Source organism: Excalfactoria chinensis, chromosome 5 (assembly GCF_039878825.1).
Source record: "Excalfactoria chinensis isolate bCotChi1 chromosome 5, bCotChi1.hap2, whole genome shotgun sequence".
NCBI lineage: Eukaryota > Metazoa > Chordata > Aves > Galliformes > Phasianidae > Excalfactoria > Excalfactoria chinensis.
In genome coordinates, this window is record NC_092829.1 from 52,741,191 (window position 1) to 52,758,966 (window position 17,776).

Consider the following 17,776-nt stretch of genomic DNA (forward strand, 5'->3'; position numbering starts at 1 on the left):
AGTACTGTTGAGTGAGAGAACACATGTACATGCACAATAAACTAGTTTAAGAACAGACATTCATATAAAAGGATTAACTTGCAGTTTAGCATGCTGTCTTTTCATCTTATCATCGCTGTTATTACTGGTGTGCAGATATTTTAAATTGATCGCTTTTTGATGTTGACTGAGCTCATTGTAGTCTGGTTTTGAGATTAGACATAGACTGTGGAAACGATAGCAAAGGATGAAAAAAAATATTTTTTATAATTACAGCAAACCAAACCATTTCATCTTCTTCTACTGCATATTTTGAAGTGAAAACCTCTTTGTTTTCTATGTCTCTTGTCAAAAATATGAAGCTTTAATATGTCAGTGCCGTCCGTTCAAATGGAAATTTAGATATTTAGATATATTTTTTTCCCTTTAGATCCTCATCTTTTTCCAGCACTGTGTTTGTTCCCCCTGGCAAGTTTTAGCTACATTCAAAATATTCCAATTAGAGAGTCTGATAAGGATGCCTGGTCTCCTGGTTGTTTATTTATTTATTTACAGGAAGGAATGTTTAAATGTTATGTAGGAGGAACAGTTATGCATGGAGTACAAAACGTATTCCTTACTAGTTTCTCTCCCCTCCCTCCAGCCTATTTTCCTGCTATGGGTCAGAACTTAACAGCTCTCGAGAGTGCCTGGCTGAATAGCAGCAGGCTTCTAAATCTCAAATCAAGTGCTCTTCAAAGCACCTTACTTCTCTCAAGATGAAAACTTGAGGCAGGTTTTCTGTCTGGCCTATTCATCAAGTATAGTCGACTGCATTGTTGACATTTCTAAACACTAAGGGGATTTTAAAGATCTTATTGCTCTAAAGAGTCTTACTTGTAGTAGGGAATAAAGAAGTAAAACGGGAAAAAAAATACTGACACATGAAAAGTGCAAAACTGAGTAACCACTAGGCACATCTGAAAGCAAATGACTATAATTTGACATATAGTTTCTGTACAAAACACATCATTGATGCAGAAATCTGCTCAGAAGTTCAGTCCTACCCCCAACTTCCAGATAAATTGTAGTGTTTGTTTTAAGCTCCTTTACTTTCAGGAGGCTGGCATTTAACGAGATACAAATTTCTATCATTCACATTTAATACACTTGTTTTTACACTGGATCCTACAGTCCCGTATAGAGAGTCATTTCACAAGCAATTAGTGTGACCTGTCTTTTAACCTACACCAGCCGCTTCTTATCCTGGGCTAAAACTTCCCCTAATGGGTCAGTCTGCCAAAGGGTAGTCAATGTGACTACTGGATCACCAGTGCAGTTTTCATGGGTTTTCTATAAACAGTATCAATCACTGAATGAAAATATGCCAAAGGATGTTTTCATATCAAAGCAGGTTGATCCTACACTGCAGATATTAAATTACACTTCAGTGGCTTTTGAAGTCTAAGGTTATTTAGTAGAAACATTATTAAAGGACTTCGTTAACTTGGGTTTTAAACTGAAGCCCTGGTAACTCATGACAAATTAGTAGTGAAAATAGGAGATAACACAATATGATTGCTGCAGTTTCTTCCGCCTCACCTTGGAGTTACAGGAATTGAGCACCCTTCCGGTATCACTGCCAGTTTTTAGTGCAAGCAGACAATGATAGCAGATTTGCCTTTCTTTCTACTGGCCTGGTTTTCGCTTTGCTGTGGAGCATCTGACAGCTGAATTTACTGTCGCACAGCTGAAGTTTCCAGCTTGTGAAAAGCTGCAAACATAAACAAACTGGGTAGCTCAGGCTTCTAAGTGCAGAGCGTTTCATGAAACAGCAATACATTTATCTGCGTAAGTAACATGTACTTGTAAAGCAGGGATTAGCAATAAGTTTTCACTTACATCACGCCTTTTTTTTCTTCCTTTAAATCTCTAGCACTGTTTTAAAGAGATTTAAATAATCTCTGTTTTTCTTCACATGCTATTCCTGCCGGGCTGACTGAGAAAATACCTGTAGCACAGAACTTGTCTACGCACGAAAAGAAAAATAAAATAAAAAGATTAAAAGCTCTAGAAAATTAGTCTGCTTCAAAAAGCTATTAAATTGTTCCTATCCCTGAAGCTTTACAAATGTGCTAATTGCTGTATTCTGGCCGTGTAATATGTTTGTGCACGGAGTTAGGGCGATCCCCTGTTCCCAAAGCACTGCCCGCTCAGGGAGGATGCGGGCTCTGGCTGGCTGCCTGTGATGAATCTTCCTCTGGGCAGCGCGTGCCTCACTTCAGAGAGCCTAGAAATGCTTTGCAGATGTGCTGTGCTGCCTAGCAATGGAAATTTTCTAATTCCAGCTGACCTAAAAAAAGTAGATTGACTGCCGAGTGCTGGGCTACTCGCAGTATAAAGCAGCAATGACCCCCAGCTAGCATTCTCGTTTACCACCCCCCCTGCACACTTCTTCCTAAGCAGAAACTTGCCAAACCTGTGGCACTGCTCTCTTTGAAACAGAGCCTTTCATAGCTTGTGTGTTTTACATTGTGTAGTGTAACGTAAAACTCTATGCTCACGCTGTCTGAGCGTGAGCAGTACCAGTACTGCTTATGTTGGAGAGATTTTGTAGGCAGACACCTTGGCCACTGTGCCATTACCAGTAACAAATAGACAGTCAGAAGCAAAGTGTGCATGTGCAGGTATGGTTGCACATTCTGTTTGTGTTCCACACAGAGCTTCAGAAACTGATGTATTTTCAGGGTAGAACATGAGCATTGTCAATGTGCTCTGAATGTGCTCCAGAGCCTCCAAGCAGCTCCCACCTACTGCTCTCCTTAGGAAAGCACTTCATTAAATGCTGGATTTCATAGGATCTGTGGAGACTAAATACTAAAAATCAGATGGAAGCTTCTAGATGATGCGTATTGTCCAGTAATTTCAGTTCAGAGTCCATTTGCAGTTCTGTTATCATTCCTTTCTGAGCTGGTAACTTGGGCATTGAGATTCATTTGTAATGTAGACTTGCTGGGGCAAGTTACATGTCTCAGAGCACAGCCCCTATCCCTCTGCTGTGCGTTGAAATCTGGGATATTTTACCAAGAGACAAAGCACTTGTTATCAGTTAATTCATATTGTTCCACACCCTCAGATGAAAGGATAATCTTTAAATTGATGTATTAATGAGTTTTCTAAAACACAGCAGAATTTTTGAACAGACAGAAGCTTGGTAGATAGGAGCAACTTTTAACAGATAGCTTTGGGTGAGGACTCAAATATTTGGTTACTTCTCCAACAAGGCTGAAATTTTAGAGGCTGACAATGACACAGCAATATGTTGAGCTTCCACAGAACAGATGCTTCCATTTCTGAATGCTATTTCTCCCCTCTCTTCAGTCACACAGCTTTTGTTTGCATACACAGAGTCTTGGTTGGGAAGCTTGAACACTTCTCAAGCATTACAGCAGAGAGACCCAAGTTCTCGTAGAGCAGCGCAGGCTTTGCCAGCAGCTCTGGAACACATCCAGTGAGCCATCTGTGGTGTGATAGGAAATCCGTACTTCATGGCATGTTGCAATGTCATTCAAAGAAAGAGAAGTGGAGTCACAGTCTCAGTGAGAGGTTTCATGTAGTCACAGGACTGAATTCCTCTCCTTAACTACTTACTCTTCAAGCTAAGAACTTGGTTTAGTCACCCAGCTTTCCTGCACAAGGAACAGAGATGGGCAAGCACTTGCAGGAATGATTCATCTCATAGTAAGTATATAATATAGGTTAGGCTGGACAGCTAACTTGTTGACAGCTGCAATGAGGTTGAATGAATCCATCAGGGAAGAGAATGTGACATGAATATTAGCATCCATCCAGACTATCCTAACAGCCCAAGAATTAGACTTGCATTACAGTCCCACTTAGATTAGCTCAGGAGGAGAGGTTGAGCAAAAAGAACAGATCTGAGGATGTGTTAGTCTGCTTGCTTTACATACATTTTATCAGACTATTTGAATTTAGAACTGTGTTTCTCCTCAGCTTTTAGACAATATATTTCAATCACAGCTACAACAGGTCTAAACAACGCTTGCTTATCTTCCCCTTTGCTCACTCCATCGGCCTGTTGTCACTTCATTTCTTCCCCTCTGCCTGTTCTTCTACACTTGGCTTTCTATGCAGGATATATATTCTGATATCTTTCCCACTTAGACGATGAAAAACGCTTTGGCATTAACACAATATTTATATATCATGATGTTTTTCATTCTGCCTGTATATTTTAGCTTTTACTTCTTCCTTTCTATCTACTTTATATATAAAGACAGTAAATTCTTCATGACAAAGACAGTCTTTCAATATGCGCTTGAAAAGAGCGTGGTAAATAAGTATTATGATAGTGTGCTAAGTATGTAATTCTGATTTTATTTCTCTGAGTCTGGGATCAGACAATTAGCCAAACATCTATAGTACCTGGACTGCCTATAGCCATCAGTAACTCTTCCAGGCCCCCTTATGCTATGGGGAACTTCTTCACCATGCAAAGACTGCAATTGTAACATAAAATGCGTCTGTCCCTTGTAAGCACGATTTAAAGTGCACCATTGCTAAACTGAGGCTTAGCATTCTCAAGCATCACAGAACACAAATCTTGTAATATTTTTATCTTTCCCTTCGATTCCTTCACATGTAGCAAATCATCTTCAGCACATCTTGGAGTCTTTCTTTGGAATGACAGAGTCTGTTCAAACAGCTGATGGTTGCGGTGTTGTTGTAAAGTATTGACAAATGCTGCATGTGTAAAAAAACCCAGCAGTGCCTGCTCATGCATTAACAGAAGTTCCTCAGCATCTGGAATCCCCTAAGGATTCACTTTACACAAACATCTACAGCACAGTATTTTCTTGGTACAAATGATCTCCAAGACACTTTTACTTTAAAGAAATCAAGTTTTAACTTTAGACATGGGACACATAGTCCTCTAGTTGGAAAACAGAAGCAGTGCCATGCAGCATATCCCAGCAAGTCAGCACAGCTTATATGTCTGTACAGTGCATACACTGAAAGGCTGCGCTGAAGAGGCACATACTGAATGAGATACAGCATTCTGAAGTGTAAAATGGCTTTTACAAAATCCGTCACAAGAGGAAGCGGTTTCATTGTTCTTAATTTTAACAAGATACTTTTAAGTCTATTTAAATACTTTTTAAAGTATTGGAAACCTACAGAACATCAAGGCAGAACATCACTGCCTTGAAAATAAGCTGGAAATCAGAATTACTCTTGTTTTATTTTATGTTCTATAAGTGATGGGAAGTAAGACTTTTATAATTGTGCTGGGATATATTAAAAGCTATTAGCTATATATAAAAACTATTTTCATATTAACAATGTGTCCTTTAGCAAGCAGACAGGGATATGCAAGTACAAGCCTATTTATCAGCTATTCTTACTGGAAGCTTTCTCTCATCACCTAATGTCAACAATAATTAATTTTGACAGTTCCAATCATGCTTCAACTTAAAAAAGGAAATGAGAAATGCATATTGTAGGTGTGCTTATTTTAACATGGGTAGGTATTGTCATGATCAGTTATAAGTCAATCACAGTTACTTGAAAAGCAGAAAAGTTTAGAACGCTCTTTTAAAGACTAATTTATCTCTAAAAATCAATTTAGAAAATACTTACATAATGGTGACGTTTAAACGACAATGTAATATATATTAGTATCACTAAACAAGATGGGGTCTTGTCCACTAAACAGCAACACAGCTACCTGCTAGTTTGCCTCATTAAAATACTGAGAAAAAAATGTAGTCTAAGATTCTTAATAAACTAGTGTACAAATGGAAAACTGCAAAAATAGTACAGTTGGAATAGTACAAGGATAGTAATAAAAAGATAACTAGAAATTGTCTATAGGAAAAAACTCACCAACTCTGAGGCCTTCAGTCCAGATGGAAAATGCTGAAGCTTGACACCCAAAATCCACAAAGGCACAATCTCCAGAAAGAGAAACTGCTTTAGTGGTGGTCAGCCCTTAAATGGGATCTAGTAGAGGTGGAGTCAAGCTTCACCCCTTCCAGGAGCACAGCTGAACTACCTTCACCTGTGCTCCCACAGCTGACCTGACACTTGCTTCAGATGGTTAATCAGAGGTTCAGGCTGTGATTAGCAGTTTCCTATACAGGGGTTTTAATACAGTTTGCCTAAGGCCTAACTGCAGTTATGGGATGATAGTTTGGTACCATCCTTGCCACAGGATAAAAGTGCACATGGATTGTGAGACACGAGCAGTAGCCTCAGTCCAGGACTACACTGTGACTTCTTTTTCACCCAGGCCTAGACCGGGCTGGGCTGACTTACAGTGAGAGTTTGTATCTTCCCCAGCAATGAAGGGCTTTCTGCTTTGCCACTGAGAAATGAACTTACATCAACTCAGATGTATTTTTAGAATTTGTAGCCTTAGTAAGAGTTTTGTGTCTTTTCATAGTGATATTGTAATGTTGTTATTGAACATATGTCAACACTGGTGATATGTCACCCCATTAGGCTGCACATAATATTAAAATACAAATCATTTCACCATGATACACATTTCCGGTGACTCTGGATTTGGAACTTGGCAAAGGAAGAAGCCAAAACATAAAGCAACCTCCATGTCAAGCATTTGAACAAACTCTTCTTTCTAGAAGAGATTTAGTTTCATACCTGCACATCTTCTGTATTTAACCTCAAGACAGCAATTTGTTTTTGCCAACAAGAACAGCTGGTTCCCATGCTGGGCAGTGACCCGTGAGGAAGGCAGGAAACACAAAGTCTTGTGAGGCTAGTGCAGGCAACATGCTCAGTATTGGTAGCAGAGCAGCACGGGGCTGTGCATCCTCCACGGGCTCCTTTGTTCCTTAAAGTATGCATTCCTGGTTTGCATTTCCAGGTAGAATGTCCTTCTCCCCAGCCTGCCCATGGTGTCTTATTCTTTGTCTAGACAGGTGACTGTGACGATCACTCGACGATTTAATTATTCTCAAGTAAGAAACTCCGTTCTTCCAAGGAGGAGGTTTTATAAAGCTGCATTACTAACCTCCTGCAGCTCACTCCTTAAACCCCATCTTTTTCATGTCACCTACAAAAATGCCAAGTCTTTTCCTAGGTACCGTGGTGGTTGAAGTAAATACTGACTGATATAAGTGAGGCAGTAAAAAAAGATATTAAAAGAAAGCATAACACGTGAGGGCACACTATGGGCATCATAGGGATGAAAGGAAACAATAACAGATGAACCGCTGTACCTCTGAGCATGCTTGTTTTCTCTTGCGGGGGCTTTACGGAACGGCCAGAGTTCTGCTTCAAGAAAAGTGGGTAGGATATAAAGCTCCTTGACTAGAATCCTGCATCTTTCATTTTCCCAGCATTCCTAAAATTCTTCTCCCCACCCTTCTCTTTCCCCTGAACCAAATCCCTTAGGCTTTGGTGACTTCAGTCTTCACAGAGTTGCAGCAAATGGAACTGGAAGGGATCTAGAGAGGTCATTAACCCATCTCCCTGCCCCAAGGCAGGACTGTAGCCATAGTAGACTAATAAGCAATTTTTTGGTCAGATATCCAAATAGAATTATGAAGATCTATTTGTTTAAAGTTGCAATTTCAGAAGTTTGGGCTCAGTTGTTAAAATCTTCATGTCAGCGTTAGCAGAATCACAAGGTTAGTTGCTTTAGATTATCTCAAGATCTCCCACCTCTTTTTCTGATCAGACTCAATGAGATGGCATCACTCATTTTATCCTTATTGCATTATCATTTTATTTTTCTGCTATATACACTTCTAATACAATAATGGTTGTGGAAAGATATGAAGAAGAATTACTCGGTGTTTAATCTTTGTCAATATTTGGTTACTATATTATTACTAAATATTCTTATACTTTTAACCACTTCAAGAATTTCCAAGAATATTTGACTTCAGTTGTCCTCAATTAATGAACTGTTGCTGTTTCTTTAATATCTTGCACTTCAGTTACTTCAGAGTTTTTTAGTATATTTAGTATAAAAGTAATCTGTACCTCTCACAGACATATATTTCCACAAATAAAAGAAAGGTAATTCGGTGAACCAATTATTGTTTCTACTGCAGAGGTGCAATAGGAGATTTCACTAGGACTAAAGGATTGCCCAGTGTCCCCTCTGGCCTGACACTTTACATCTTATCTTCCTCTTCGACTTTTCTTTTTTTCCACACTGAGAACAAATGAAGTCATTAGAAGTTTTCTTCAGGCCGGGAGGGAGGAGCAGAGGCAAAGTAAGGCAAAGTATGCAATAAGGTTTGTCTGAGCTGTTTTCCTTTCGTAAGGCATGCCCCGAAGCTGTGTGCTTAGCTGTGTTCTGTGTAATTGTGCCTATTACCTCAAAGCCCTCCTGACCTGCCCTGGGAGCAGCGGGAAGCAGCAGTGCATCATGCCCGTGTGCCGGTCACCACTACATCTCAAACACGGAGCTCATGGTGTCATGCTGCATGCTCAGGACTGCAGACACAGTCCCGGAGGAGGACAAGGTGGAGAGGCTGAGGCAAGGGCAGGTGGCCTGGGACCACGGCTTCAGGAATGTGAACAGGGAGTGAAATACAGGCAGAAGGGAGTGGGAGAAAGGCAGGACTGGTAGAAATGGGTGGGTTGACAGTGGTCGTTTCCAACCTTAATGATTCTGTGATTCTCTGAAATGTGAATGGAGGGGCTGGGAGCAGAAAGCTGAAAGTGGCTGGAGTGCAGGTAGTTGGGGGAGGGATGCTTTCTCATGAAAACCAGCTACAGGGTCAGAGGCCTGGACACTGACAGCTGGGTCTGCCTCAGTGAGCAAAGCCAGTCATAGCAATGAGAGAGACTGGAAGGGAGCCTCCGAAATAACAGAGAAGTCCGTCCACCAGGAAACACTTTGTCCAAAACTGGGACTTTAAATGAGGCTGTCTCTCTGTGGTCAGCAAATATCTGTGACAGTGTCTGCCCACACTGTAATGCTGGTGATCAGAAAGGATCACAGCCTATTCAAGCTCTCACTTACTGTGTGAGCACAGGTCCTGCAGTGCTGCCAAAACTACAGGGCTGCTGCTCATCCCTCAGATGCCTCTGTAATGCCATGTGATGCATTTCCAGATTGTCTGCATTCAGATGCTTGTAGTTTTCTTTTTTACGGTGTTAAAACATTTATTTGGATTAATATATTTTGAAACTGCACACGGAAAACATAAGGAATTGCATCCTGAGGTGCCTACTGAGGCTTTGTTCAGATGTAGCATTTGTGTGCTGAGTTTCAGATCGTAGTGGCAGGACAGTAGTCAATTGCTTTCAGAGGAACCTGGTGCTGTATATTGGTCAGAATACACCTGATCTGAGGGCAAACATGGCATATGCAGTGAGGCATGCTGCTGGAGGTGTGGCCATTAGGTGCAGTTCCTGACAGTTGGGCCTGTAGAGAGTGCAAGGCCTGTGGAAAGAATGTTGCCATAATGAAGAAAGTGTTTCTTTGCTCCTACTTCTTGTCCACCAAAACAAAATTCTGAATAGCTGGTCCCTAAGTGAGCAGCGTGCATCCTCCTCACTAAATTAGATGGGAGGAAAAGAGTATACGTTGATATAACTAAATGCTGTATCATATCACATTCAGCTGTAAAATCTTAATTCACCCAACCTGAGCAGTCTTCATTTTGACTTTTCCCATCTGAGTCTTTGCAAATTTAGAAATGTTCTTCACTCTTCGTCTTCTGCTTGTAATATGCTTTAATGTACAGAGCATGGAGTAAGAGGTTGTAAATATGTCAGAGGTGTGGGTTATTTTTCCTCATGACCAGCTTTTCAGCTCCTGAACAGCATAACAGGACTTAACAGTGATGGAGAAATGGGACATGGTGGAGCACAGTCACTGTCCATGTCTGTACCTAAGATTAGGAACAAGTGGGACCTGCAGGTACAGGGTACCCTGCCAGCCTGAGTTAACAGGGTGATGGGTAAGAGCCCTGATATTGAGGCTTACCTGTAGATACGTCGAAATCCTTTCTTCCTATGAGAAAAGTAGCAAAAGTATCAAATTAAGGGCAGCTGTGTATGTTTCTGTGTTCTGACAAAAGCAAAAATACAGCAGAAGTTGAGCATAAGAATGCTCTGCGCAGCCTAGCAGAGCATTGCAGCCATTACTGTTGCCCTGCTCCCTTCAGAAAGCTGTACAGTTCAGGCTCTGCCTGCTAAATCTTTCAAGAAATACACTGCTTCCATGATACCGGTGTCATAAATTATTGCACAGTGTGGAAGATGCTCAGCAGCCTCAGCTGCTGGCATTCAGCACCACACTGTCCAAAAGCCATCCAGTAATTCACAAACAAAAGCCTCCATATTCCATTAATTTTCACCTTATGTTACCACAGCTAAATCGTACTGTTATTTATCTCCAGCATAAAGGAATCCTCAGGGAGAGAGTGGGAGTATTTTTGTCACAGCTGATCCATAAGGGCTGTTGTGCAGGAGCTGTGTGATTGTGGACAATCGTAACCTGTGCCTCAGTTTCCTCACCAGCAAAATGGATGCCATGTTCCTGCAGCTCAGAAGGGACAGCAGAGCTTGTTTAGCATGTATGATTGCCCTATGGAAATGCAGCTACTGTCACTGGTAGTTTTCACTGAATGCTGTCAGCACAACATGAGGATGAAGCACTTAGCAGAGCGGTGTTGCAGTCGGGGTGATCCCTCTGTATCTTCTGTCCATTGCATCATTTATTTTCAAACTCTGCCACAAAGCATGCCCAAGTGTGTGAAGTAAAGCTATGTCTATATTTGTCACGACACGGAAATGAAAGCATATGCTGCAGTGTTTGTTTTCCAGGGAAAACTGTGGAGATGTGGTTAGATACCTCAAGCAAATGTGGATTGTGTTTAGAAAATATTCCTCAGAAAAAAAAATAACATGTATTCTGATTCACAGAACCCACTGCAAGCCCACAACATGAAAATGTACAAAGCTATTTCCAGGTCATCCTAAAAGCATGCGTGGATAGGATACATTTTTGTGTGTGTGAACATCAAAGAATGAGGAAAAAGTGCATTTTGAAATATGCTATGGAAAATGAATTCTGCTGCAATTACTTTTGTTTTTTTTCCCCTCCCTGTTTTCCCTCTCTCTTTCTTCTCTCCCTCCTGAAAACCTCCTGCCACAGCGCCTGCATTTGCCTCCAGACTTGTCAGACACAGTGAGCCGCTCAAGCAAACAGGATCTGGCAGAATCCGCCAAACTGCTGAGCTCAGGATGTGGTGCTATGGCCATCGGCAAGAAGCACCTGGACTTCTAGTGATTTCTACTTAGCAGTTCCACTCAGATTTGTATGACACTCTAATTATGAGTGTTAATGACTTATATAAATATTTTTCTTAATGATTTGACCCGGCAGTCTTTAAAAATACACGTTATCATATGGTGCCTTATTTTTTTATATATATTATTTTTTGTCCTGGTTTCTTTGTACTAATTTGGGGCTTGATTGGATTTTGCTTTTGGTTAAAGCTTCTGTTATGTTGGTTCCTGCCATTGTTCTGCTCTACTGGAGATGTACAGTGTTTTTATCCTTCCCTTCAAATATGAAAACGAATGTTGCTCCTTCATTTCTTATTTTTTTAACAATAAAAATAAAGGATTTTTTTCATAATGGAATTTGTATCTGTGTGCCGTTAATATTTTGTGTGGCTAATGAGTTATGGTGGACTGTTTCTTGGGGTAAATGAGTGAACGTAAGCAATTTGTTATCACATGTTATTCCAAGGTCTAACTGCACATTAAAAACCATTCTTTTTTGTATCTGAAATACTATTAGGAAATTTCAGGCAATACTTCAGGTGCTTTATGTAATATGTAGTAGTAAATTTAAGTTTTATTCTGATCTGCCGGTAATTGAGAATGGTTGGATTTTTTTTATAGGAATATATTATAGATAATTAGTTTTGCCTTTTGGGTTAATACATGTATTAAAATGCACTTGAATGGAATTTACTAAATGTAGGGAAAAAAAAAGAAAAAGAAAAAAGAAAAAAAAAAGAATTGATTTCCTTATGTAGTTCAGAACAGTAATCCTGAACAATTGAAGTCAGCACTATGAAATTATGTCAACAGACATACTTCAAGATTGAAATTCAAGCCGACAGCTACATTAATGCCGGAATACCAGAAGAGTGCATTTGAGCTTGGGGAAGAGTATCACAACATGCTGGTCTAAAGCAGGGCAGAGCACAGAAGTAATTTGGGCTCCTTTGCCATCGTATATGTACTGCTTGTGAACTTGCAGCTGTTTTGTATGCATCTCTGTGTACGTACCATCAAACAAAAGAGCGGCAGAGCAATGCTGACCTGTAAATTAAAGTAGTTTGCATTGTTTCTTCTGAGGCTGCCTTCCATTTTGAAAGGTAATATATTCTTCTCCACCGAACTTGCAAGCCACCCAACTGTAAGATTGCATTACAGCTGCAGATTTTCGTCTTTCTAATAGTATATTACATGGCTGGAGTGAAATTGACTCTTCGGAAAACGTGTTAATATGATGCAGTAATGCTAACTTATTTTGATGGATTGGGAACCAAGAGTTGGTTAAGTGCCTTGCATTTTTCTTATGCAGTCCAGGTTCTACTTTTTTTTTTTTTCTTTCTTGACAACGCCGTGTAAAACAAAGACACGGCTTTTAAAACTGTCTAACTAATATGATGAATGTCAATCACTTAAAAAACTCCACTGTAGCATAAACACATACTGTATACAGCTTTTATTCTGAATTAGAATAATTGAATCAATGACAGTGATTTGCCAGGATGTCAAATCTATCCATCATATCCTGTCACTACCAGTTTATTTTTTGTGATCAAAATCAAAAAGACTACTATTTTGTCATCAGCTATTTCATTAGTAGTAACAATCAGGTTTTCTCTTCTATATTTTTTAGATATGCCTGCTGTATTTTTTTTTATTTCTAAAGACACAAATTATTTTTTTTTAAATCTTTTCAAAATAAAGTTTCAGAACTGAACTGTCAGTTTAATAAAGCAAGAAGACATCTGCTTTCCTATGCCAATATATTTAAAATATTATCCTTGATGTCTCAAACATTTTTTTCCCCCCCTTTTTGTATTATGTGTTACCTTGAATGGAAGTTCTCATTAGATACTTAATTGTGCCTTTTGAAAGCATGAAGCGATTCAAATGCTTGGGATGGAGTGATTTTTAACAAAGGCCAAGTTTTACATATTTCGTCTTTTTAATGTAAATAACACAAAACACAGTGTTTCTTTGTGAAACACAAAGTCACGGAACGCAGGAATTGCTGCCAACGTACTGAAATAGGTCACTGACCTAACACACAGGAGGGAAAACATCATGGAAGTCACAGACCGTTTCTAGTTACCGTATGAACTGAGGGTTGTTAGAGAGCAGTGCGTGTATCACACATACATGTGTGACTCCCATGTATGTGTAAGACATGAATTGCAGAAGCTCCCATAGCTTAACACTCTAACAATTATTTTAGTAATAAAAGGAACTCCTCCTGCAAATCTGGATTAATCTTCTTTCTGATCCACTAGACATGCTTTGTGAAATAAGCGTCACTTTATACAGATGCACCGTGTTGTTTACCTAAGGCAAAAACATGTAGCAAAATCCATCTTTCCTTCCAAAATACTGTATCAGTTACAACAACATGTGACAGTGACTCGGCTTATCCGTAAATGGAGGATGCAGTGATGTCATGCAGGCGCAGGTGTCATTCTGCACCAAAGGAGCCCCAGCTCCCTTTGGACTCAGGAGGCAGGGGTGGCTATTTCCATCAGATCTCCCATAGCCACCCTTCGAACGTCAAGCTCCTGTACATCAAAGAATCCTCCAACTCTTTCTTCTCTTGGCTTGAAGACAAAATGGAACTAAGGAGTGCAGCTCGGGTAATGGAAGACAGGCTATGGTTGGGCTCTGTTGGCAGGCTGTCACTGTGTGCTACCAGCTGCATCCCGCATCGTCGCAGCCATGTGCTGGATGGCAGCAGTATGCAGAATGAACACAGTCCCTGCAGTGTTTGAGGGGTTCTTTCCGCAGGGGTGGTGGTGCAAGGCTTTTTTTGCTTGATGGAATTTTCAGACAGAACTTCCCTCATTTTGACAGGTTACAAACCGAAACCACCAAACTCAAGGGGGACAGAAGGATTCTGCCACAGTGACAACATTCCCACTGCAGTTATTGCCTGAGCTGTACGTAATTGTGACACGCAGTCAGGATGCAATCAAGAAAGTTAAAGTGTCTTCTGAAGTGTCTGATAAAAATCCGTTGTATCATTTCTGTTGTGTTGAGGTTTTCAAAGCATAAGTATTTGAAACACAAGAAGAACGTTATGACAGATTAACTCTTTTACTACACTTGTAAAGAAATTACAAAAGCAATTTCAAGGATGCAGCTGAATTCAATTATCTGTAACAGTGTATATATACAGCAATCTGTAAATGGGCATTCAGCTACTTCAAACTTGAGACATATGGTAGCACAACACCAGATTCAGCTTTAAATCTAATATAAAGTAGTGATGCTGTTCCAAATGCTTCTGGAGAAGTGCACATCTACTTACAAGAATCCTGTACTATGCCAGCACTGGAAAGTGAGCTGTAATCAAGCCTTCCTGAAACCACAAGGTTGTAGTGCATCCCTTTAAACATTCATCTGTCTTACACATATTACACACACACACACACACACACACACACACATATATATATATATATATTTCTCCAGGATCATCTATCAATCTAGTAAAATGTTCTTCCTTCGCCTGTGATGGAGAAAAATCACTGCACGGAGCACATAAAGAATGGGAAAAAAAGACTCCTGTGCCTTTAATATGTGATGGAAACACATTCTGTCCCCATGACGTTGATTGACGTTTTTTATTTTAGATGAGGAGCTCACTGGTAGGATTAGGCTCAGAAATAAAATAAAATAAAGTGGCAGAGTTTGATTTTGTGCACTCTGAATTGTCTCAGCACTGAAAGAAGGCATCAGGTATTCCAAGTCTTTAAGCAAGCAAATTTCAGTACAGATTTAGCTAATGTTTTTGGACTCAGATTGGAGCAGAGCACAGCAAGGAAAGCTCTGACATGAATTTCATGTTCTGAAGAACAGAAATGAGGCCTGGTTTAGCTTTAAACAGAGAAGAATCAAAGCTGTTGTGTGGGACACAGAGCCTTCCCTAACCCCCTCCAGACAGCTCACAAAGGGTCACCAGTACAGAGCCTCAAATATGGCAGCATCAAGGCATCCGAGAAGACTTCAGCACAGTCAGACACTGGGAAAGGGGGTAAAGAACAAGTAGCGTCGTTGGAAGGCACAATTAGTGCATGGTGGAAAGCACAGCAGGGAAATACAGCAGGAAAATATATGTAGGAGCAATCCCACTCTGCAGACCTGGCCCTGCGGAGTTTTCAATCTACCCTTGTCCAAACAGGTGAACACCAACTCACATGGAGCAGCTGAATCATGGACCAGAAAGCCCTGGGGCCCAGCAGTATCCTGCTTTAAAGAGAGATGCTGGGGTCTGAATGCCTCATCTGCGAAGGGATGATATTGACTTGAATTCAGAGAAATCCAAGTGGACAACTTGCTTCTTTAAAAGCAAAAAAAAAAATTATAAAACTTAAATGACTGATCTTTTATTTAATCCAGTCTGGCAGAGGGAGTTTTAAAAATAAATAAGCCCTCCCCTGCAGAACACGAATCACAGAGCTGCTGACTACAGGATGTGAGTCTGGATATGAAGCCAAATTTGCAGAGAAACATTAGGGGTAAAAACAGTTCCATGTAAATCCTGGCACCCTATATGTAATTTCTACTGAATAACTGCTCATAAACGCCTCAGAATCCATCGGCACGGGACTGACACGGCGGAGGTTATCTGTGCATCTCCCACCTCTGCGGGTGCAGCTGGAAGAGCTCGTCATCCCCGGGGAGGGGAACCACAGCCCGCAGCCCTCACAGCACGACGCTGCAGTGTACGTGAGGGCTGTCAGGTGCCTGGAGGCAAGGCAGCCTCTGCTGGAGGCCTGCGTACAGCTGCCCGCTCCTCCAGCCTCTGGGGTGGCTGGAGCCTGGCCGAGGGAACTGGGCTGCATGCAGAGCGAGGAGGGAAGGCCCTGACATGGTTCCTGTCCAAAAAAATAGGACTACTGATGGTTGAAAACCCTGAGGCAGGGTTCTGTGTGCTACCAGTCCCAGGCTCATCTCTGCAATGGCAGTCTCTTCCCAAAAGATCAACCCCAAATTAGGCTGCCCAAAATAAACCAGCATTTGTATATTTTTATGAAGAGAGACCCAGATAAAGAGGAAAAAAGGGGTGCAGCCCCCTTTCCACTCTCTGCCAGGCATTACGGTCTGACTCCGCTGCTTACCTCCCAAAACCAAACCAGATCAGCGTGGCGCAAGGCAGCACTACCACAGGCACCACTGCACGCGTGTCTGTGAGCACTGCGGCTCATCATCTGTCTGCTCGGAACAATAACGGGTAGGTTAACAGCCTTTTCACTTGTGATGTAAATATTGTATCTGGAACACAATATTTGAAATACAAAATACGGTGTTATTAAGACGGCGCTCACACATCAATTCTTGTGTGACTATAATTTGTGAAATGCCTTAGGAGGGGCTTATAAATAAAGTATAAGGTGTTATTATGAAATACATTTTAACCCAATGCACAGAAATGCCTCGTTCCTATTGAAGTCAATAGCGAAACTCCCACTGATTTTAGTGGTAAAAGGCAGAGACCCTTGGAAATAAGCTGTGTTAGGCTAAGCAGCATACGGCAGTGGGTTTCAGGCTTAGCAAGCTACATAGCTCTGGAAGAAGAGGGATGCGAATGGGCTTTAGGTACCACTCAGAGCACAGCTTTCAGTTTGTTCCTTGAGCTGCTGGACAAGGCAGCTGCAGCTGCACGCAGCTCCCTTCTACACCACACTGGCAAGCCCCTACCCTGGGGAAAATCCCCAACCACAAAGTAGGCACGGCAGCCCTGTGCCCCCGGCACGCAGCTCTCCGAGGCTCACTGTGTCCCTACTGCTCCCTGATGTGCAGCCAGCCGTGGCCTTCCCCGCCGACCTGCTTCCGCAGGGCACAACAGCGAGCCAGCGAGCCAGAAAGCTCTCCACTGCCCAAATAACTGCAAGGCCCTGCCTCCTTCAGGAGATGAAGGTGCACGGGACAGGGTCTCTCTGCCCACCCCCATCGCTGAGAGCAGGTGCCCAACCATGGGCAGCTCATGCTCTGGGAGCTGGTGCTGAGGAACAGGCTGCGGTGGTGGAGATACACACTGCGAGGGGGTGACAACCACTGGGCTTGCACCTCCCGTCAGCTGTTTCCTGGGTCAAGTTCACCACACATGAGGAACCTGCCCACTGCGGTGTTAGTGCCATCCAGCCAGAGAAGGGAAATAATACACAATGCAAGGGCATGCATCTTACCGACATAGCGACAAACAAAAATAAACTCCCTGTGTAATTAATATTCTCAAATTGATAATTTCCAGGTAATTAAAACTATTTACAGTTGATCTAATAACTGACCAGCATCAATTAAAGTGAAATATTTTAACCTCATGGTCCTGCTCTCAATGTTACTAGCTATCATATCATGCTTTGAGCATGGCTGCTCTTTGTCCCTAAAGGACTCGGCCCTTCCATGTGTGTGACCCTGTCTGCAGGCAGCCCTGCAACTTCGCTGCTCTCACTTCGCGCCGTGGCGTTATCAGCTGCTACAAATGTGCTGCAACAAGCAGAAAGGAAAACATAACCGGCCCTGA

The 17,776-nt window shown here is 41.6% G+C and overlaps 1 protein-coding gene and 1 long non-coding RNA gene across 2 annotated transcripts in view; one reads left to right on the forward strand and one right to left on the reverse strand.

Annotated features, from left to right (window-relative positions):
- The window catches only part of LOC140253544 (uncharacterized), a 15,318-nt gene extending 9,385 nt beyond the window's left edge, over positions 1-5,933 (reverse strand). Inside the window, exon 1 of the long non-coding RNA XR_011903885.1 lies at positions 5,866-5,933. This is a non-coding gene — a long non-coding RNA (uncharacterized lncRNA). The remainder of the gene's footprint in view (positions 1-5,865) is intronic.
- ELP4 (elongator acetyltransferase complex subunit 4) overlaps positions 1-11,614 on the forward strand; it is a 118,896-nt gene extending 107,282 nt beyond the window's left edge. The window contains exon 10 of the mRNA XM_072339201.1: positions 11,126-11,614. Within this exon, the coding sequence (XP_072195302.1) occupies positions 11,126-11,257 (132 nt within the window). The 3' untranslated portion in view covers positions 11,258-11,614. The remainder of the gene's footprint in view (positions 1-11,125) is intronic.
- The last annotated feature ends 6,162 nt before the right edge of the window (positions 11,615-17,776 follow it).